This window comes from Hirundo rustica, chromosome 5 (genome assembly GCF_015227805.2).
Source record: "Hirundo rustica isolate bHirRus1 chromosome 5, bHirRus1.pri.v3, whole genome shotgun sequence".
In the NCBI taxonomy this organism is placed as follows: Eukaryota; Metazoa; Chordata; class Aves; order Passeriformes; family Hirundinidae; genus Hirundo; species Hirundo rustica.
Window position 1 is genome coordinate 18006025 of NC_053454.1, and position 22526 is coordinate 18028550.

At 40.6% G+C, this 22526-nt stretch overlaps 1 protein-coding gene across 1 annotated transcript; it reads left to right on the forward strand.

Moving 5' to 3' along the window:
• The first annotated feature begins 358 nt into the window (after window positions 1–358).
• On the forward strand, window positions 359–21093 carry SLC34A2 (solute carrier family 34 member 2). The gene is made up of 14 exons (XM_040064462.2): window positions 359–742; window positions 833–888; window positions 6578–6692; window positions 6796–6933; window positions 7414–7542; window positions 8435–8578; window positions 9203–9314; window positions 10432–10627; window positions 11340–11435; window positions 13769–13889; window positions 14595–14762; window positions 16138–16254; window positions 16343–16467; window positions 17799–21093. Exons 3-14 carry the CDS (start codon window positions 6587–6589, stop codon window positions 18372–18374), a joined length of 2028 nt encoding a protein of 675 aa, XP_039920396.1. The 5' UTR covers window positions 359–742; window positions 833–888; window positions 6578–6586; the 3' UTR covers window positions 18375–21093.
• The last annotated feature ends 1433 nt before the right edge of the window (window positions 21094–22526 follow it).

Consider the following 22526-nt stretch of genomic DNA (forward strand, 5'->3'; position numbering starts at 1 on the left):
TTTTCTCAGTGTAAGATGCCTACTGAAACAGAAAAAATTCAAAGATGAAAAAGCTGCAGTGCCTAATGCAGCATACCCCCCCCCCCCCCCATCCAGCTCCCTGTTAAGATCTGCCCTAGAACAGACAGCAATGCTGGTGGCTGCTTTGTCTAATCTGCAGTGCCACACTGTTTTATTGAATAACATAGCCCTTTTTCATCTATTTGTCTTCATCTCTAGCTCTGAATGCAATTATCAAAGGTGTCCTTACACCTTTAAATCTACTTTGGAAGTAGAGCCACAGCCAAAATGCTAATGAGCTTGCCTTAATTGTAAACATGGAGCACTGATAAGAATGAAACTCCATCCTCTGTTCTAAGGAGTTCTTACGTGTTTCCTACTTACACCGTTTTTTATCTGATTCTCCTTCACTTCTGTTCTTAGGCAGATTAATAGGCACCTGAACAGACAAATAACAGTACTACGTCTCCTTCGCACCCTTTTGACAGACTTTTGAGACTGCAAAATATTTTTGGAAAATTATTATTGGAAAAAAGGTTACTGAATGATCAGGCGGACGGCAATTTTTCAGGCTGGAACAATCCGTTCCCCAGCACTCACATGAACACATTTGTAACTTGTACTTAAATGCTGATGGGACGTTTTTTAGAATGTGATAAGTGTGAAATAGCCCATATTTTTATCAGTGTTGGTTGCTGCCCACTCATGCAAAAAAAGTTTTATTGTGATCATTAAGTTGCAGGTAGGCAGTGCCTCTGGACTGTAAAATAGGAATGTTAGTGTGCAGTGATGAAAGCAAACTTTGCTCAACACCTGTCTATATATATTGCAGGTTTCAGTGGCTGCCCAGTTGATCCGTTTACTCTATTGTCTCGGAATTAAGTCGTGGTAAGTAAATGCAACTAAGACTGAGTTTTCTTTTCTTCTCTTTTGAACTTTTTTAGCTTGCAAATCTAAACCTCTGCTTTTGCAGTTCAAGAAATGGCAAGAGAGAGGTAATGCAGGGTACTAGAGTGGCACGTGAAATGTCATCCTCTTGTTAACATTTTTTTCTTGTTTTCCTTTAACTGCATCTATATTTTAAGGAAGTGATTTAAAAAACCAGCAAACCATAGTTCTGAAAACAAAGTGTGGGTTTTTTTCCTGCGATTAGCCAGGTTAATTTTTATGAAATATGATAAAAAATAAAGTATTTTGTTAGCAGCTGCCAAAAGACCACCCCCCTAAGAAGCTACCTATAGCAAAAGAAAGTATTTGTTTAACTATTATTTGAAAAGAAGTGAGATTTTAAGTCATAGTTAACAGTGGTATTGGATAGTGGAAAATGTCTAGGATATGATTAATGAAACATTGGAAGGAAATACGGTCAGTTCATGTGTTAGCATAGACCTTCTGCAAAGCCTGTGTGCCTCACGATGGCTGTGTCAGGCTATTCTCGATGGAAACATTTTCTTATGCTAATTTGGTTTGATACACGGAGGTAAAAGGAATACATTAGGGTCTAACAGAGTTTGCTCAACTAATGAGGCAGTAGGCAGAAATCAACTGGTTTCTCAGTAACTTTTATTATCAGCTCTTCCATTAGATCAGTAAGTCTTTTAAATGTCATTATTTTCCCCTCTCTTTATTCTTTACTATGTATTTTGTCTCTGGGATGGGGTAGGTCTGTACTATTTCCTTGTTGGTGGGGTTATTAATTTTCTTGGCATTTTATTCTGAAAAAGTATTTGTTTTATTTAAATACCTACTAGGCATTTCAAGTAGTTCACTGGTGTTTCCTGGCTCTGGTTCCTCAGTGGCAGTCTCCAGTGCTTTGCTTGCTTGTGAATTCAAAAATTAATCATTGGGATTTGTTCTCTCTATGCACACAGATATTTGTTCTCTTTTCTAGTTTGTTTGGTGTGTTTTTTCAGTTTTGCTGCGTGTTAGGTTCAGGCTTGTGAGCAATGAGTCTTACAGATCCATAGGAATAAAACTGAGCACAGTGCTCTGTTTTTGTAGCTTTCACATAGCTCTTTTTGCCTTTACTACTGCATGAGTTGAAAGTTTACATCCCAGCTAAGCCTGCTGACTTATTCAAAGAAAAAGCCCCAAGGAAGGGGCTGGTGCCAGAGTAAAGACAAGACTTGCTTCTAGCAAGGCTGAATCGCTGCTGGTGTTTATTTAAGTTGTTACTGGTTCTGTTGCACCTGGGGCTTTGTGGCTGCCATGGAACAGGTTCTGGGGCAAAACTATCAGCTGATGTAAAGCTACTGAATGAATTAGTGTTGGCTTAGGAGCTTTCTTTTTCTGTCTCTACATAATGTGCTTCTATGTTCAAGTGGTTCATTTTGAGGGGAAAAAGACAATATTTCTTCAAATTTTTTATAAGAAAGGCCAATATGTAGCTTGGTATTTATTCCTATGAAGTATGTGTGATAAATATTCCTATTTAATAAGTAATATCTTTGGATATCAGATTAGCTAATAAACTCCTTTTTGAGACAAAAACTTTAGTGCTGTAGTGAATGATAAGGAAGTGAGGCATTTTTGTAGAAAAGCTGAGACAGAAAGAGGGAGAGAGAGAGATAGAGAATGGGGAAACCCTGGCTGAACCCAAAATCTGATATGGAGCTGCTTAAGCAGCCTGTAGGTGCATGTATGGTCACGTTGGTGGTTGTAGGTATTATCAGTTAGTTTTGAAAATACTGCTCTTTTCTTCAGTACTTTTTATTTTAACTTGTTTTGACTGGGTGTGCTCCCCAGGAATGAGATTTCTTTAAGGCTTGCTGCTCCTCAGTTAAGTCAGGCACAGTGTGGCCCGACGGTGAGATGTCATGGGTTGAGAGGTACGAACAATACTGGCCGGGCACACGCAGGTGGTAGCTCGTTTAGCTGTGTTAAGTCCAGCAAAACAAGAACTTGACAACTGTTTTTGATTTAGAACGGCAAAGCACAGAGAGTGCAGCTCTGCAACAGAGGCAAAGCTGTTACAGCCCGGTGAGTCACTGAGGAATGCAATATAGGGCAACTGCATGACACCTAGTGTTGCTCAGATAATTCCCCAGAAACTTTAACTCTTTGAAATGCTGTAGTGAGAGAGTACGGACATAAAAACCGCAAGAGCCCACTTTGGCTCCGAGTTTTTCTCTCTCACGTTTTATATCAGAATTTGAATGCCATTGATTTTTTTCCGTCTACCTCCCTCTTAGGTGGGGGAGGGTTCAGTTTCTTTTGAAGTTAGAAAGGATGTCACACATGGTTAGCATTTTCCAAAGGCAAGGAAAGATTATACTCACAACAAAAGAAGCACACACGATGGTGTGAGAGGATTTGCCACGAGGTTCACCGAAACGGACTGGATTACATCTTGCACGGGCATTGGTTTTCAGACCTTTGCAATATGCATAGCATATTGTGACCTTCCACTTGCAGGAGGAAATGAGCTCCCCGTTTCAGTACCGCTCCCAACAGGTGGATATCCAAAGCGCCAACGCGTGTCCTGACGTGAGCTCCATGACTTCACCCTGGGTGCAGGCACCCTGGCTGGTGTTGTGCCAGCCAAGGCAGGAGCCAGATGCACGGCACTGAGACACCTGGGCTGGCACGGGGGTGGGCAGAGCTCATCACTCCACCACCTCATCCAGCAATTGTGGCTATCCTGCCTTTGGACCCGGACCGGTGCGTCCAGCTGAACACAGCAAGTTGTTTCAGTGTGTGTTGTCATTGGCCTGTTCTCTAAAATGTTTCTTTTCATGTAGTTGCCTTTGGTGCTCAAAAGTAAACCACCATTAGGGTTTTCGTTGTCATTGATATCTTGCGTCAGCAATGTTGGTCCTTTCTACCACACCTGACGTCAGCCTTTCCAAAGGCACGCGTGAGCTGCCAGGGCACGATGCGGTCACTTTGCCACCCCACTGCTCTGCTCCTCCACACAGATTGTCTTCTGAGTATTTTCTCAAGGTGTCAACGTCTGTATTTGGGCCAAAGAAGAATTCTCTAAAGGGAAAGCTATTGAATGTAGATTATCTTTGTAGCCCAGTGATTAATTAACAGTAAGTAGCTGTGGCTAGGACTCCAGCAGAGAGTATCGGGTGTCTCTCCACTATCTTCTCAGCTGTTCCTCTTAGTGAGAGCTGTGATCTGGGAAGGCTGGCAGCTTTCGTAGGACTTCAAGGGTATAGATGGCTCTGCTAGCATCAGTCCTTGATACCACTCACACAGTATGGGCTGTTCTAGTAATACCTTTGCAAACCCAAATGGCTCAAGGCAAATACTGTAAAGGCCTTCAGTATTCAAGTCTACCTTCTCCAATCAGAGGTTGGTTAGGGATCATATGAGTGACTTTATATGCATACCTAGAAAAAACTTCCTCTACAGAGGTGATTAACCCTCATTGTCTGATGTTTAATCACATAAAGCAAAAACAATAATAGTACATGACGTACCTGTGGGATCCTGAGCACCTCAGGAACATGGGCGATGCTTATTATGGAAAAATGTTCTGCCAAATTCTTGTTTGGGGAGAGTTTATTTAGGAGACATAGAGGCTGTTTGTCTGCTGAAGTTTTCAAGCTCCTGTTTCTCCACTGAATGCATCAGCTCAGTTTCCATACAGTAATCATGCGGGCTGAATCCTTCATTTCCATACTAAGCGTAACAGAAGAGCTGTAATACTGATGGCATCTCTAGGGATGGTAGTGTCCAGCATATTCTGTGTCTCCATGGTTGGAATAAGTTGCAACTTCACATCTGACTTTCCAGTATATTTTCATGATTACATTTCACTTAAGAATCACTTGTGCAGGGCAGTTATTTTTTTAATAGCTCTTTAAATGCTGAACATATATAAATGAAACTTGTTTAACAAGATGGAGGTGTTTTTGCCTGGGTGGGGCCGGAGGTTGTTTTGGCGTGGATGAAAATGCCAGAATTTGCTTCAAGCAAATGGGAATCCTTGTTGAAACAAGCAAGAGTGACTTTCTTTCATCTGTTTGAAGATCTTTGTGTATCTTGGGAGCCCTCTGGGTCTTACACCATGGATAAAGAATGTGAAACATGTAGTTTTTGCTAATGGAATTGTAAAATAACTTTTCCTGGTAATGTGGAAGGGAAGATACTCTTTTCTTTGGGGAGTGCCAGAAAACAATACCCACCTGTGTTACTGTAAGACACAAGTGACTTTGCCTGTGACTTTTCCTTCCCAGCTAAAGGAGGAGGCTGTGAGGCTTACTTATGTGGGCAGGGAAAAAGCATTTTCACCATCAGCTATAGAAAGGATTAAGATTAAATAAATGATTAATTATACTACTTTAGAGTGACTGCTAACTGCTGCTGAACCTTGTTTATGAGAGCATGATTCCAGCTCTGACTTTTGGAGGCTGGGCACAGGGGCTCTGTTTATGAAGAGCATTGGAGGCAAATTTGCTGACCAGTGTTTCAGCCATGTGGGTGTCATGTGGCAGCTCTGATTGTGTGTGACTGTGTGGCAGAGAGGGTGGAAGAGACAGACCTGAAGGTGAAGCTTTCCTGGACAGGGTTCACTTCTCAGTTTTTGGATGTGCTGACTGATGTCAACAAGTCTGTAAAGGCAGAAGCATGGTGGTACATGTTGTCTTTCCATAGTCACTTTCCCCCTCTTCCGTGTCTCTCCCTCTGACTTCCAGTATTGGTGAAGTAAGCAGGGAAGACTTTTCCAGACTTGGCCTCCTCTTGTGCCTGGACAGGTCTGTCATGTGTGCTTGCACCTGTGTTGGCAGGATTTGAACATGTGATGTCTTACTTTTTAAGTTATTATTTATTAATATTACAGTGCCTGTCAAATGTGCCCAAAAAGGGGTCAGGAAGGAAGAGGTTCAGAGAGAGAGCCTATGTGAGCTGAGTGAGCTGGACCCTGCTGCTACCAGCTCAGCTTCATTTGCAGCATCAGCTGTGAGTTATAGGCAAATACAGACCTGCAAGTGGCCACTGCTCTCTAATTGTCCTCCTCTCTGGGCATTCAGCAAGCTCAAAACCCTGGGCTCTTCTTCCACCTTGTCCAGGGTTCTCCTCTTCATTTTTACATGGGAATGAACCAGTAAAGGCAATAAGGCATTGTGTTTAGCAAACTAAGCAGTGCTTTAGGGAAGAACATTTGCTAAAATATTTATTTGTATTGAATTACCAGGTAAAAGTCTGTGTATTGAATTATCAGTCAGTTGCTTAAATCCAGAAGGTGGAAGAAAGTAAAACAATTCTCTGACTTCTTGTTGAAAGGAGTTAAAATTAATTAAACATAAGAAATGCCGACCTTTTGGAAGGAGAGGAATCTTTGCTTTCATGACAGTTAAAAGTGTATGAAAATAGAGATATGAGATGGAAATATTTTTTAATTGTGTACATAAATAAATAAACTGTGATTTAAAAAATACTTGAGAAATCAGTTTCCCAAATAGAGGAATAACTCATAAAATTTAGTAAAAATTTGTGTTCAAGGGAAAACTGTCCATATTTTATTTTCATCTCCTTTGCTCTTTATCCTTATCATATTGCTTTCATACACTCTTGTAAGGTGAATATTGTGACTACACTTGCATTTCAATCAACACTACTTTGTTAGTCACAGATCATGGCTCCTTGGCCGGAGGTAGAAAAGCCTGAAACCAATAACTATATTGGAGACTCTTCCAAACAAAACCAGAACATGGCTGGGAAAGAAGGAGAAAATCACAGAGGTAATGTGCTCACTTTTGTGCTAGAAAAATATGTAAGTTTTGGGGGATACTTGGAGAAGATGGAAAGCAATTAAATGATTATTTAAATGTTCTATTTCATCAGGCAATGTGGCTTCACTTGGAAATAAAGGGGAAATTCAGCCTGCATTTTCCACAGTAGCTTTGATAGATGAGACAAGGCCAGAAGAAGAAGACCCATGGGCTCTGCCGGAACTGCAGGACACTGGAGTCAAGTGGTCAGGTAGTCATCTGTCTGTAAATAAGTTACCTACATTATTTTCCCATCACTTGTCTCATGTCCTTCAAGAGTTAATGGCTGTATTATATTCAGTTAAGAAAAATCCTGATATCATGCTTCTTACCCTCCTCAAAACACAAGGAAATATACGTAGAACAGTCCACCACTAATACAGTTTTATATTCAGATTCCTGTTGGGGTTTTTTTTACACAGTAGGATGACTACAAAAAACAAGGGTCAAAGTCAGATTTCATAAGGCTTTTGTCACATACCAAAAAGGTTTTTTTTTTTTTTGGTGGTAAAAGTAGATAAACAAAATACCTGTTTCTGCAGTTAAAATGTGATTAAGAACATTCTTTTGGGTTTAATCACACACTGGAGCCATGTCACTGTCTTTGTCTCCAATGTCTATGTTTGTGCACTAGAGTATTCCAGAGAAAATCTCAAATGGTTCTTTTATACATAATGTATTTGTTTTGCAGAACTGGATAGAAAAGGAAAAATCATTCGTGTACTCTATGGGATAGGGAAGTTCATTATGCTGCTTGGATTACTCTACATGTTTGTGTGTTCTCTGGATGTACTGAGCTCTGCTTTTCAACTGGTAGGAGGTATGAAAATATCTAAAATATCAAGAAAAAACTATGAATAAGGCAGTAAATTTTGTCTGAGACAATTACATCTACCACTTTTCAAGAACATTCTTCATATGTGACGAGACATGGATTCAGAAGGAAGTAGCTCTTATTGAACACTGTCCTTCTTTTGTTTGAAAGGGATTTTCTGTCTCAGATTCCAAAGAGCTGTTGACGTAGGGATTATTGGCCCCAATTCCTCAGTAGCTTCCTGTTACTTTAGTGACAGTTTGCAAAAAACATCTATTCATAGATCTGTTCCATGTAAAAGACATTTCAACAAGGTGAAATAGGAAAATTGTGCCCTTGACCAAAGCATCTAACACTGAAATGTTCCCCAAATCCTTCAAAGATCAAAACTATTAAATGTATTTTTTACATTTACCTTGAAGTACTGAATTCAGATGATAGACTCAGGAGTGGTTATCAGAGAAATATGTGCACTTCTGTGGAAGTATTTTGCAAACACAGAAAGGTACAGGAACAGAATTAATCAGTATTATTAGAAGCATTTTCACTAATTCGGTATCCAAAGCCACCAAGTAATAACATATAAATCAAGGTATGTGAGGTTTCTTGTCCTACAGGCTTTCTGCTGAGGGTTGTGGCATTATATGCCTCTCTGCAGAGTTCAGCAGGGCTTATGGTCACTGAGATGACAGAATATAAAGTGTTCTCTAAAAACTGAGAAGCTGAGAGTCCAGGACATGAATCTGGATCCCTGGGCTGCATTGTACTTTTTTGGGATAGCAAACATGGTTATCTATGTGTCAATTAAATGGCTGAATGATCTTTAGTTAAACACTTTGATAATTTCTATGGACTTTACCTTGTACTTCCCTCATTCTGTGAATACATTTTTTTATAGGTAAAGCAGCAGGGGACATATTTAAAGACGATTCAGTGCTCTCAAATCCTGTTGCGGGACTGGTGATTGGAGTTCTGGTGACTGTTATGGTACAGAGTTCCAGTACTTCTTCATCCATCATAGTCAGTATGGTGTCCTCCACACGTAAGTCTGCTTACAGTATATCTTCCTAGAGATCACTCATAAACCTTGTCTCAGGTGCAAACACTCCCACTTGTGTTCAAATTGTAGAAGCTTTGGGTAAAAGGATAGAGACTGTAGGAGAAGATTTTCACAGCTGTTTCCCTGATATAAAGTCAAATTTCAAAAAGGAATAATAATAGTTTAATATTAGTAGTAGCAATAGTAGTAGTAGTAATAATAGTAAAACCACAACTGCAATGAAAATCATTGTAAGCCTTGGCACCGAATTACTTAATTTTGGAATTATTTGCATACTTTTCTCATGTTAGGCAGTTACTGAACTTCATTTTTTCTGTGGTATCATTCCAAAACTCTGCAGTAAGTAGGAAAATGCCTGGGAAAGAAGAGAATTTATCTTAATCTGGCCCTCTAACATGTCAGTGGGCTGTAGTGTCAGTGGGGATCACGGACTGCCATGTTCCCAGGGGGCTTGATAAAAGCAAACCTGTTTGGATTGGAGGAGCTAATCCCACTGACATCAAGGGAACTTAGGGTTTCACTGACAGTAATAGAAATTTTCATTGAAGCATGGAGCTTGCCTATGATCTGATTTTTTCATTCAGTGTTTCCTTTTCTGCTTTCCAGTGCTGACTGTTAGAGCAGCTATTCCTATCATCATGGGAGCGAACATTGGCACCTCAGTTACAAACACAATTGTGGCACTTATGCAAGCTGGGGACAGGAATGAATTTAGAAGGTATTGTGCTTGAACTCCAGATCTGGAAAACATCCTCTTTCTTTCTTGTAGGTCTTCTTCTACATTCCCTATCACTACTACAGCCATTCAACCTTTCTAGATAGGAAAGTCAGAAGCTTGGCCATGGCATTGCTGCCTACATGTATGGCTTCATGTGCTTGAAGGAAAACATATCACGTTCCTTCAGAAGTTCTGTGGGTTTTTAAAAATAAACCATTTTTAATGACCTTACACAGGGATAAATTTTCATTGGTTCCTACTATACCACCCACATTTTATTATGTCTTAGTTATGGGAGGGCTGTGCAAGAAGTTCATATTACATGAATTTGGTCTGGTTTCCTTAAAAGAGATTTCAATGTTGAAGGCTTCTTAAGTCTGCAGAAAGCTAGAGCTAGTATCTGTAGAGAAATGAAGTGTTGTGGCTGTCAAATATATACAGTGACAACTCTTAGACTGACACAACTTTTAACATTGCCACTGAGAGAGCTCGTGGAGCCCATGGAGCATTATCAGTAGCCTCATTAGAGGCCTACTAGCGAAGGGCAGTAAACTTGGGAAGGGTAGGAGACTTCGGTACCTTGTCATTTATGGTGCACTGGGCATATTGAAACACACTTAGCCAAAGCCTCTGAGGGAGAGCTGTGGCTCCTCAGGTCTTGGAGGAGAAGATGGAAAGGAGTTATTCTCCAACAGTTTGTAGGAACATGCGGGAGAGCTGCAAAGCCCTCTTGCCACAGGAGTCAGTGAGAACAGGTCCTGGAGGCAATGACTGGTTGAGGATTAAAAATGTACCAAAAACAGGTGAGAGGCAAAACAAATACAGGCTGTACACTTGTTTCTTCAAGCAAGTACTCTTGGCAGCCTCATGTTAAGGATCTCTTTTGTCTTTTCTTGTTTTTCTTGTTTTACTCACCTGTCTGGCTCTTTAAGTGGTCAACTGCGTGGAGCCAACGTAGCACTCCATAACAAAGTCGCTATCTCCTTTGACCCTAGAAATTAAATGATTCCCACCTAGAAATGGCCTTCATATCTACTTTTATGATTTCATATCTAATTGATGTTTTACACATTTTGTTCAATTAAAATCAACTCTGTTTTTTAATTTCTTCTTGCAGGGCCTTTGCTGGTGCAACCATCCACGATTTCTTTAACTGGCTAGCTGTGTTTGCGCTGTTGCCCATTGAAGTTATTTCTGGCTATCTCTACCATCTCACCAATGTCATAGTTGATTCCTTTCATCTTGAAAGTGGTGAGGATGCCCCAGAGCTGCTAAAAGTTATCACAGACCCCTTTACAAAGCTCATCATTGAGGTAAGTTCCTTCGCACTTCAAGGAAACTGCTTACTTGGTTCAGTCACAGCTAATCAAAATGCTCTGAGTACGAGAAAGCTTCGACTCTTTTCTCTGTATCCTCAGGGTAAAGTTCATTAGCAGATGAATTCTTCTCTTTATTCACGTTTCATAAAGCCCCAGCTCGATGTTTCTTATTTCCCCCATATTTCACCATAGCGATGGCAGACCTAGCTAGGAGGACTGGGAAGGCAGGTGAGGACAAATACAGCCATGTGGGATGGAAGGGAAGGCAGCCTGGTGCCTGGACACTGGCAGACAGCACTAGCTGAGACAACTCTCCACAGCCAGAGATCACCATAGGACCTGATGGTGACACTGAAATTATGGGACATAATCATGTACATGTAGAGGCCAGGGGGATGCACACAGCTGCTGAAGTGACAGTAAATACAGTCAGGCAGTTGTGTCAGAGCAGCTGATTAAACAGAAAGAGTGAGATGAGGGAGTGGATGATGTGGGGAGAATGAGACACAGTGTTTGTGAATGTAGAGTTGTACCTTTTTTCTGGGAGTAACCCCCCTCCTATTTGTTGGGCAGGAGCTCCAGCATTAGAATCACTCAGATTTTTATGGCTGAGCTTCCAAAGGGGGTTATTTGAGTAGAGCTGAACAGAAGTATGTGATACAAGCTGGAATAATGCTTTTTTAAAATTCTTTTTATTCTTTTTAAGCTTGATAAATCAGTAATAAATGCAATTGCTACTAATGACGAATCAGCAAAAAACAAAAGCCTGGTAAAGGTCTGGTGTGTCACCGAAACTAATGTGGTGAGTATCATGTTAAATTAATTGTCAGGTACCTCAGGAATATATATTACTGACCTATAGCTGATGCTCCTTATCATAGGATTGTGAAATCGGGTTTTTTTTAATGAGGGTGGAGTTTTTGTCAGCAGAAAAAGAATGAAGAAAAATTTAATGTAGTTTTTGCTCCACTTAAACCAAGCATGGTCACCAGTGGTGACCTTGACCTGGCTGCTTTCAATACCATGCAGGCCCTTGCCTATCAGAACTGGCGGATTGGTGCCGAGTCTTTTACTCCTTTCAAACCCAAATGCCTTTAAACTCTGATACTCCTACCAGCTCCCTGAAAGTGGAAAAAATCTGCAGCATAGGTCAGAGAAAAGATCGCTTCAACCACTGTTTATCTACTGATTTAATCAGCTTTAGTTTTACGTGTGTTAGGGTGATCTGGTGGCAGCTGGCTATTTGCAGCTTTCTTGGAAAACTGCCCTTGGAGAAAGCCTCTGTGGGGCTGGGTCCTGTTCCTCTTCACCCAAGCAACCCTGCAGCTTGGGGGAATCTCTTGCCCAGATCGACACCAATGAATATTTTGGTAAACTATGGAGCTGAGTGTTTGGTTTGCGTTGTTCAGCTAACTAGCAATTACGGCATTAAATATCCTTTGATTCTCTAATTAGAGTATTCTACTTGTTGGCATGTATAGAAAAGCAATTCCTGAAGTCCTGAGGCAGAAGATACTTAAGGACACACTGTGGAGGTTGAAATTAAGTGTTCAGCTGCTATTGAATGACAGTCTGGATGGCCAGTGAAATGCTACCTGTGGAGATAGCGCTGGAGCAGAGCTGTGCTCACCTGAAACCCTGCTCAGGTTACCCCACAGAGTCTCTGGGTGTCTCACCTCGGGAGCCCAGGCCACCAGACCGCAGTCAGAGCCCCAGCCTGGTGCCCCTCACTGCCCCCCAGGCACAGCCAGACCCTCAGCTGGAGAGGTCTGAGCCCCTGAGCCCTACACAAGACAAGAAACTACACGGAAAGTGCAGGCTGAGGGAAACGGATGTTTCCAGATGCACACTTCTGTGTTTGCCTGTTTTTTGGCTGTGTATCTACTGCTCAACCTTATAGTCAAATTACAAAAACATGTGAAACCCCCAGAATTTTGACTCGATCTTGATGGGGGAAAAGGACAATAATTTAAATTATTTGCATTCCTAACAGGTTAAACTAATTTCTAGCAAAAATTATTAAACAGACTTATGGCAAGGATAAATACATGCAGACCCCATATGTTTAAAGCAAAACAAACATTTTGATCTAGTGCAGCTGCTTTGAAACTCAGATGTTTGAAAAAATTTCAGAAAGGTGAGAAACAAGATTGTGTTGAGTTTGTAAAGGTTTCCAGGATGAGTGGCCTGGAGCTCAGGTGCTCCCTGGAGGTGTGGGGGCACTAGATCCACTCCCAGTTTTGCCCACCTGCATCATCTGGAGAGAGGTACAAATGCAGGTGTCAGTGGGCAGTGCCCAGCAAAAATATGTGATTTCTCTTTTCCCATTTCTGCAAAAGAAAATCACTCAAACACTTTGGAAAGATACCTCGTGTTCAGGAGCATGGTTCAGAGTCCATTTGGCTGCTAGCTGCTCTCGTGTGGACGCACAGCTCAGTCAGCAAACTCTTCCTTAATCTGTGAAATGACTTATGGGCATGGTGTCAGAATGCAGTGTGTCCAGGCTAGGAGGGCTTATGAGGAGGGTTTTATTGTGGTATACACAGAAATTCAGTAATTTAGTAATGCTAATCATAGTGCTTGTAATAAGCTCTTAGACAGCATTTGAACTTTGAAAATTAAAGTAGTAGCAGTACTTCTGTTTCTACCAGCATGGGAAACTGAGGCACAGAAAAATCAGCTCAAGCAGTTTGTGCTCATCCAACAAGAGAGGCTGCACTAGTGTTGTAGCATTCTGACTCACAGACCTGCAGTACTCATCAGACCATGAACTGCATTGAGATGTCAGTAAAGAGGTCTTTCTTTGACCAAGGAAGGTGTGGCACTGGCTGGAAACGGAATGCCACTGTCTCATAGCTGCAGCCAAACATGAACCCCACTCCACAAAAACTGTCATTAGTAAAGTTCCTTAGCTGTTAGTGTCTTGGTGCTGTGGTTATTACAATATAGATGATTTTGGGGATATTTTAATCTTTAAATGTTTTACCTATTGGCTTGGGTAACAGCATAGTCATTTATTTTAAGAACGCAAAATGTTATCATGTCATTGTTGTAGTAAAATTTGAAAATTCTACATGAACTCTTAATAAAGGATTGTAGATGACTCAACAATCTGCTTTGTCTGACAATCCTTAGACACTGCAGAATGTCACAATTCCATCTTCTGAAAACTGCACATCACCTGACTTTTGCTGGACTGAGGAAAATGTGACATGGGCCCTCAAGAATATAACTGAAACAGAGTATATCACTAAATGTAAGTAGTAGAACTACTTCTCTGCCATATCTTTACTTTAAAGTATATAGTATATACTATGTACCTTTCTAATGGTGGTTACAGACCACTTCAGAGGTGTATCCAGAAGCCCTCGCCTGCACACGGACACTGCGGCGGGTGCTGCCTGAGGTGCGCTGTTCCAGCTGCACAGCATCATCACGGTATCTGGCTGCAGATGGATCTCTTTCCATGCTGCCTGATACCAGTAATCGAGGTCTTCAGTATCATGTCACCCTCGATGTTCAGATGGCTTGGAGCTACGGTTACTCTGCTGTAATGGTTGCTAGGATATCTCCATCCCCATGCATGCCCTGCAGGGCTTTCAACAGCCCTTCTCAGGCAGGCAGCCACCTCTGGGAAAAGCTCACCCACCATGCGGCTCGGAGCACCCCAAAATCTTCTCCTGCCTTTGTACTCCTCTCCCGCGCACCTTGCTCCTGCCTGCCCCATAGGGGAGCCCGCTGTGCGTTCTATAAGCATGTCTATAGAAGCACCTCTCCTGCCTCACTCAGACATGGCTTTTGTGGGGGAAGGAAGGCGGCATTTTCCCTCTTTGCATCAACCCCTCAAGTTGTGTGTGCTTTGGTCCAATTTTCTTAGGGGAGTAAATGAAAACCAGAGCTGGCCTTAGGACCACAGGCAAAAAATGCGGGTAGGCTAATTCATTTTCCTCTTCTTTTTCAGGCCAACACCTCTTTGCAAACTCAGACCTGCCTGATCTTGCCATTGGGCTCATCCTTCTGGCTTTGTCCCTGCTTGTTCTGTGCTCCTGTTTGATAATGATCGTTAAGCTATTAAACTCCGTGCTTAAAGGACAAGTGGCAAGTGTTATCAAGAAGACAATCAACACCGGTAACTATCTGCTTTTCCTGAGGATTGTTTTCGTGGATGACAAGGATATTGGCCATGTTTATTGATGCCTCCTGTTCTGGAAGACATTATAGAATATTTTAAAGAAAATACTATTGAATGAAAATCATGCACACTGCCCAATGTTTTTCTCTCAAATATTTTTTTCCCTTTCATTTAAAAATCTATTAGTGAATAGCTTGATTGAGAAATGCAGCAGATTACCAGCGTTAGAGACCGAAGTCCAGGCTCTGTTTCTAGATGTATAATCATTAGCTGTTAGAAATGTAGTGTTCCCATCCTCAAAAGATAGCACTGAAGTGCTGAGATTGTGATTGCCTGCTCTGGCACAGGGTCTGCATATTCCTTCTAAAGTAAATTGAAAAGAGTTTGTAGTAATAAATAATCTTATCCTGTTCTACTGCCTATCCCTCTCTTCAGCAGGATAAGACAGCCTTGAACAGTGGTGTTTTTCTGTCTTTCCCCATGCTGTCCAGGCATTTTTTTCAGCCTGGATCCATTGAGTGCAAATGTTAGGGGTTTTTTTCACCAGGCTGCTTTTCCTTCATACTCTCTTTAATGGAGAGATTAGAAGCTGTAGCAGGGAAGAGCACTCCTGGCACAGATCTCAGGCTGTGGTTGAAGTGAGGGTTCACAGAAATACAGAAGGCAACAAAATGGTCCCTAAGCTGTCTTCTCCTGGGCAAAGAACAATGCCCAAATTAAAAACAAGGGGTAGAAAATAAACAGCTGTCAACTACTGCTTATTTCATTTGGGATCTGCTCTGTGTTCCTCTGTGTCTTCCCAACTGATGAAGCCTTCACTTCTCAGCTCTCTTCATAAATCTGCGGACTACAGGAGACATTTGTGCCTACTTTCTCTAATCAGTGTAATTAGCTGCTCTCTGCAAGAATTAACAAGTGAATTTTTAGGAGATAATCTGCTTGGAACTAGTTAGAGCAAACAAGTTGGTTGTCTCAGGATGGTCTTCAGAGCTTTCTGAAGGTCTGATCCATGCAGTGGATCCTAGTTGCTGAAACCAAGGCTCTCAAAACATCCAGAAGGTTTTGTGTTGACTTCTGCAGAAACATTTCTGGTACCTAATTGTATCCCTACACACATGCTACCCTGGGTCAGGACAAATGCCTACCTAGTCTAGTATCCATCTCAAAGTGTGTCCAGTGGTGCAAGGCTGTAGAAGGAGCATAGCAAATAAGATAAATCACAGTAGTAGAACTGACCCCAAATTGTCATTTGAGACCCGACATGGGAACAATATATCTGCGTTTTAAATGCTTAACAGTCTTCACTACTGTGTTACTGTTACATAGATCACTCTGGTGTGTTAACAGCAGTGTTCTCCCTCTATTTTTTTAGATTTTCCATTTCCTTTTACTTGGCTTGCTGGATACCTGGCTATGCTTGCAGGGGCTGGTATGACCTTCGTTGTGCAAAGCAGTTCTGTTTTCACATCTGCTATTACCCCCCTTGTTGGTAAGTTGTAAACACTGTGCTCCTTATCCCCATATTTTATCTTCTCCATCATTCTGAAACCGGCTCAGTTGTGTTTCTTTTCTCGTAGGCATCGGCGTTATAAGCATTGAGCGCTCTTACCCCCTCACCTTAGGAGCCAACATTGGCACAACCACCACAGCCATACTTGCAGCTTTAGCAAGTCCTGGGAGTACATTAAAATATTCATTACAGGTCAGTATAAAACAATGTTTTCTTGGCTTCATTTAGAAGTCGTAACTTTTCTGAAGAAAAACTTGACAAAAGTGTCTGTGATGCAAATATGCTGTTCCTGTTGTGCCTGATTTTGTATATGCTATTAATGACAATGCATTCACTTGAACTGCTAGGGCAAAAAGGTTGCATTAAAAATTCTCAGAATATCAATATATAGCTAATCTTGGTATCATAAACTGTCTCGATCTGTGTGAATTGATTCAGAACTGAGACAGGGGAGGTCACTTGACACCTGAGTGTGGAGACTTTGCTGCTTGGGGTTCAGTGCCCACATACTGAGAATTCTTTGAGGGTTACTGATTTCTGTGAGCTCTATTCTCAGAACCCTAAGTCAGTTCATGAAGGGTACAGGGAATCCTGTAACCTAACTGAAGGTTGCACAATCCCTAAGCTGGCAAGCTCTCTATCTATCTGATGTTGCAGTGAGCATCATGGCATCTCTTTTTCTCATTGTAAATGTAATTTTAGTGGGTTTTATTGAATTCCTTTTTGTCGCAAACTATTTGAAAAGTAGGAAGCCTGGCTTTGGCCTCCCACTTTTCCACCCAGTAAAGAACCTGGCAGCAAATAACATTTGAATGAATGCTTTACATCAAAGAGTGAAAAGATAATGACGTTTCCTTGGTGAATAGGATGAATATCTCTACTAGCTAAAATTAATCAAGAAAATTACAGGAGTCATTTTATTGTCCTCAGGCAACAGATGTAATCATGAGAAGATGCTATCTCGATAAAGCTCAGATTTCATGATAATCTGCTGGTTTTATAATGCCGGTTTTATAATGCCCTTTATAAATAAACCCCTGTACTTTCATATTTACTTTAGTCTGATAAGAGTTACAAAATTAAAATAGGATAAGGTGAGCAGGTAATGTACTGTTTTGTTCAATATATGCTTATTCAGTCTAAGTGACTACTGTAAGCTTTAGCAAGTCTGTGCACTTTCGTGTTAATTTTTGTTTAAAAAATTTTTGAAGTATGCAAATCAAAGGCTTGTAAAGACCCAAAGGCAAAGTCTCCTTCCAGGAATCTCCTCAGTGTCCTATAAACTTATAGCTAATTTTTGTAAAATCCAAGTTTGTACCATTAAAAATTTCTCTGTAGCCTGTGTGCAATATCAAATTTACGTTTCCTGTGTTTTCATTGAAAATTTATGGATGCAGAACCAATGGTTCCCACACCTCATTGACAACAGTACTGTTTCCTGGGAGCTGGAAGTAATTATCATGTGGGTAGGAGTATTTAATGACATTTTAGCTAATGAATTTCTCAAATGTTTTTGCTTTCAGATTGCCTTGTGCCACTTTTTCTTCAATATCTCTGGGATTATTCTGTTTTATCCGATACCTTATACCCGCCTGCCAATCCGCATGAGCAAGACCTTGGGAAATATAACAGCCCAGTACAGATGGTTTGCTATATTTTATCTTCTCCTCTGTTTCTTTCTTTTGCCTCTGTTTGTATTTGGTCTGTCACTGGCAGGCTGGCCAGTCCTTTTGGGTGTTTGCCTTCCCCTGTTTCTTCTTTTTATTGCCGTGGTTGTAATTAATGTTATGCAGAAAAGGCAACCACATAAACTGCCTGAGAAGCTCCAAAACTGGGATTTCCTACCTATCTGGATGCATTCCCTAGAGCCCTGGGACAATATGCTTATGTCTTCACTTGCTTTTTGTGGGAAACACTGCTGTGGCTTCTGCAAGTGTTGCAAAGTCAATGCTGAACAGGAGGATGCCAAAGACAAGCAGCTAAAATCTATGGAAGTTTATGAAAACACCATGGCAATGGCTGATGAAGAAAGAGGTGGAAGAAGGGCACCAGCTGTAGCTTGTGTTGACAAAACAGGCACAAACAACACAGCCTTATAGTATTGGATCCATGCATACTAGCAGAGAAACAGCACAGGACAGCCAGGCTCATCAAAACCACCTTGGACCTTGCACTGAGGACAAAGTGAACATTTCCTTAGGTTTCTGAAGCCAGTGATACATCACTCATCGAGGAAGGGAGTCAAACAAGCTTGACAGAGTCCCTAGAAAATCTATGCTCAGTTGCAAAGCTAAGGACAGATTTGCTATGGATCTATTATGTGGTACCTTCCTTCAATGTTATCAGTAGCAAACAAAAGAATTCCTGATGTAGTCCCATGAAGAGAGGGATAAAAAGAAGTGGCAATCAATTCAAACTTAAAACCAATAAACAATGCACTTCTACAACAGCCTTTCTGACCTACTGACTCAACAGAAATTACTTCATGATACCTAAAAAGCCCTTGAAATTAAAAAAAAAAAAAAATCCTAATGTTTTCATTGGCCTGTCTGCAGTGGTCCAAATGGGAAACAGTAGCTCTCCTAGAATAGACCAAATCTATTCTATGTGTGAAGGAAAATGAAATGCTGGGTTATCCTTCAGAAGCTCTTAGAGTCCTACTCTGGCATAAGGGTGCACATAGCCCATTTGGAGCTCTCTCTGTCTCCTCTAACAGCGGGGACTATGAGGAGCTATAATCTTTTGTTATCTCAGGCTAAAGACCATAAAAGTAATTGCTTCTCCCTCTGCCTGCTAAATGTTAAGAATTGTGTGTGGAGACATCGGGTTGCTACCAAAGGTCTTGACTGACCGAGGATGTGATTGCGTGGCCATTCCTCTCCCTAGGTGGTCCTCTTCAGTCCTGTTCACCATGTAATCCCACAACCATGGACTGGTGCAGGAAGGAGGACAAGTGGCCTCGGTAGGGGAGGAGAGAGCTGTGCCAGCCTGGGCTGATGCCAGGAGATCTGTGTGCAGCTGTGGCTCCATTTGCCTGAGTCACAAACCGAGTTTTCAGAGTAGCAGTGGAGACTGGTTTTAGACCCACAACAGAGAGAGCCTGCAGAGCAGATTATGGCTAGCACAGGGCATCTGGTAATGTTTACTGGAGAGAAAGGGGTTTTCATTATCCTTTTGTGCTCCAAAACCACCCTACTTGGAAATAATGTGAATTTTACAGGCAATTGTATGTAGCAATCCAAAACCCAAATAAAATCTGTAAGGAGTGTAGTCACTACAATGTCTAGCAAATCCATGGGTAGTGCAATACTTGGTAGGAAGCTGCTTGTGCTCAAATTTTACCTTATTGAACTTTTAGTAAATGCTTGTGAGACTGCTCTGAATCATGGGCTGACAGAAGGCATAATTTCAAAGTCAGAAGACGATAATTTCAAAGATGCACTCAGTACTTCTGCTGGTTTTCAACAGCTTAGATATTACTGAGTATGAGACAATATATGAAGTCCAATCACTGACATTCCCCAAAAAATTAGGTGGCTGAGTGTAAACCAAGTGTCATTTAAAGCCCATTTAAGTGGCTGAATTTTAAATTAAATGTGTAATGAAAATGCTGAGAAGACCCTTAGTGTAACAAAGCCACTCAGTGCTGCTAGAACACAATGACTTCTGAACAGTTGTTTTCTGCAGAGCTTGGAATTCAGTAGGTTAAATTCTGCCATCAGGTAAATACATACATTTTTGAAGTGAAAATTTTTTCATTTACTTTTTTAAACTAGCATTAAAACTGACAAACTAAGTGTTTGCAAATTGCATTCAAACTGAGATTCTGTTTCTGTAATTGTGAGCCAGTGACAAAGTACTTAGAATCAGAGTGAATTTCCAAAAACATCTAGTTTTGGTATAGTTCTGCTCTTTTGGAGTGTAGTGGCAAACAGCAGAATTATGTCAAATGTTCTTTCTAAAGTTATTTTCTTTATGCTTCATATAGTTGAAACAGAATTTTGTCACCATCTCATTTTTAAAGTGGAATTTTTATATTTTCAGTAATTCTTCATTTTATTCTCACAATTCTGGATGCTTTTTGAATCTGTTTCTTTAAATCCCAGTATGCATTTCCCATACCCTGTTTTTTTTGGGAAAAATATGAGAAAAATATCCAGAATTGCTTTCAAATTATCTTATGTTTCCATTGACCACCCATTGAAAGAGGAAACATTTTAGTCTACTTTTAATCATTTCTTAAACAACATGCACCTTATTTTGCCTCTTGAAGTAAAGCCACCAAGAACAGTGATAATAACTGTGGGAAAGCAATTCTTCCAAAAGAATCAAGGTAATAATTGTCAGGCATATCAGTACTTTACTGTTCCTCTTTGTAACGTCGCCCCTATGATTTCCTCTTCTTGTTCCAGGCCATACCCTGCCATTGTGTTAAGCAGATTCCAACAAATATTTCTGCTTAATACAGCATGATACGTCCTGGTACACTCACCCCCACGCTCTTACTAAAAGATATTTACGCTTTATTTATAATTGTTGGAGTGTACAGAATTTTTCATAACTTATAGAGAAAAAGGCTCAAGATTGTGTTATATATTACATATTTGAACACTATGCAATGTTTATCTATAAAAATGTAAAAAGGAACGACTGTATATTTTGTAATATAACTTTTCATTTGTTTGTAACTCTGTTTACTGTGTATTATGGAGACTGTTGTTTCCATCACTAGGTTACTTAAAGGTTGTTAGTAATGCAGAGACAGATTTCTTGGAAGACAAAAAACAATTACAGACTTTCATAGTATTACTTAATTCACAAGGATATTTCTATGTTTCCAAAATATTTGAATTTTCTGTAATTAGAAATTTTGGAAATATAATATTTCTAAAATACTTTTTTAAACTCTTAAATGCTTTATCTTTTAACTGTTTCAAGGACAGTATATGTCTTTATATTTTGTCATGAATGTTCATCTTGTCTGTCCTCATGCATTGAATGTAAAAATAAAGAGAAGTTTGAAAAAAAATTTTTTTCATAATATCTATTTATATACATATAATAGAATCTTGCAGAAAAACAAGTATTCAGAGGAGTTCTAGCCTGATCTGATGCAATGTGCAAGAAATGAGAAGGTTTTTTTAGCCCTGAGCACTAAAAAAAAGCACCTGTGTGTGCAATATTTTCACATGAATGAGAGATTTTCATATGGAGAAAAATAAAAAGAATTGCTTGGTGCAACTGTGTGGGTCAAGATATTTTCTGTCCGAGTGCTACAGACTGTCCGTGAAGGCAAGCATGTAAGAGCAAAGCCAATGCTATTGTGGCAGCAGGATGCATGAGGAGTCACACAATTATCTGTGTCCCTGTACCAGGCTCAGGTTCTTCCTGTATTCTCTGGCAAACAGAGTGTCTCTGCAATGCTCCTTTTACACCATGACCTGAGTGAGGTCCAGCTTGTAACTGGTAAAAATATCCATCTTACTCTTTTGAATCACACATGACCTATGGAGCTTAAAATTAACCAGACACAGAGAAATAGAAAGTGATCTTTAAATGTGTTAAACAGTATTGAAAATGTTATTAGACTTCCTAAATATGAGGTCAACAGTAGCTGAGGAACCAGCCCCAAAAGCACCTCATTCCTAATTATACCATGTTTTATTGAAATGAAGGGAGCAGAAGTATTTCTTGTAACACCACTATTTATGCACTAAAGTGTAGACTGGCTTCTTCTGAAAGTAAAGCACCCTAGGCCCACGATTTAAAACTTAGAGCTTCTTACACCCGTGCATAAATACAGTAATTCATCACCTTCCATGACTCGCTGTCTGTCAGGAAGCAAAGCACACTCAGGGCTCTGGCACTCATTGTGCCACCCACCTTTCTATTTCCAAACTGCCTGGGACAAAGTTCAGCAATGCCTATCACTATTTAACCAATAGCAGTTAAATCATGGAGCTCTGCCCTCATCAGAAGCTTTCAAAATGTGCAAAGCAATGCTTCAGCTCACTGCCTGTTCTCTGCCCTCTTCCCCTTTGCTTGCAACTTAACCGTGCTGTCCATAGCTCCTTTTGGTGCTCCTGTGCTGTTTTAGTCTCTGCTGAAGTGCCACATTTGCTTCCCACATTTCAAACTCTTTGTAACACTGCATTGAACTGCCCCAGGTCTATCCCTGTGCAGCGTTCTGGTTAGTGTGAAATGCTGCTTGAATGCTTCCTTCATCTCACCAGGTGGTGGGATCATCCCAG

Excerpts from the sequence above, each read along its gene's own strand:
- SLC34A2 (XM_040064462.2), top strand. The coding sequence starts at position 6,587 with ATGGCTCCTTGGCCGGAGGTAGAAAAGCCTGAAACCAATAACTATATT. Across the intron at positions 13,890-14,594 it reads AACAGAGTATATCACTAAAT|GCCAACACCTCTTTGCAAAC; the intron begins GTAAGTAGTAGA and ends CTTCTTTTTCAG. Across the intron at positions 16,468-17,798 it reads CATTAAAATATTCATTACAG|ATTGCCTTGTGCCACTTTTT; the intron begins GTCAGTATAAAA and ends TTTTGCTTTCAG.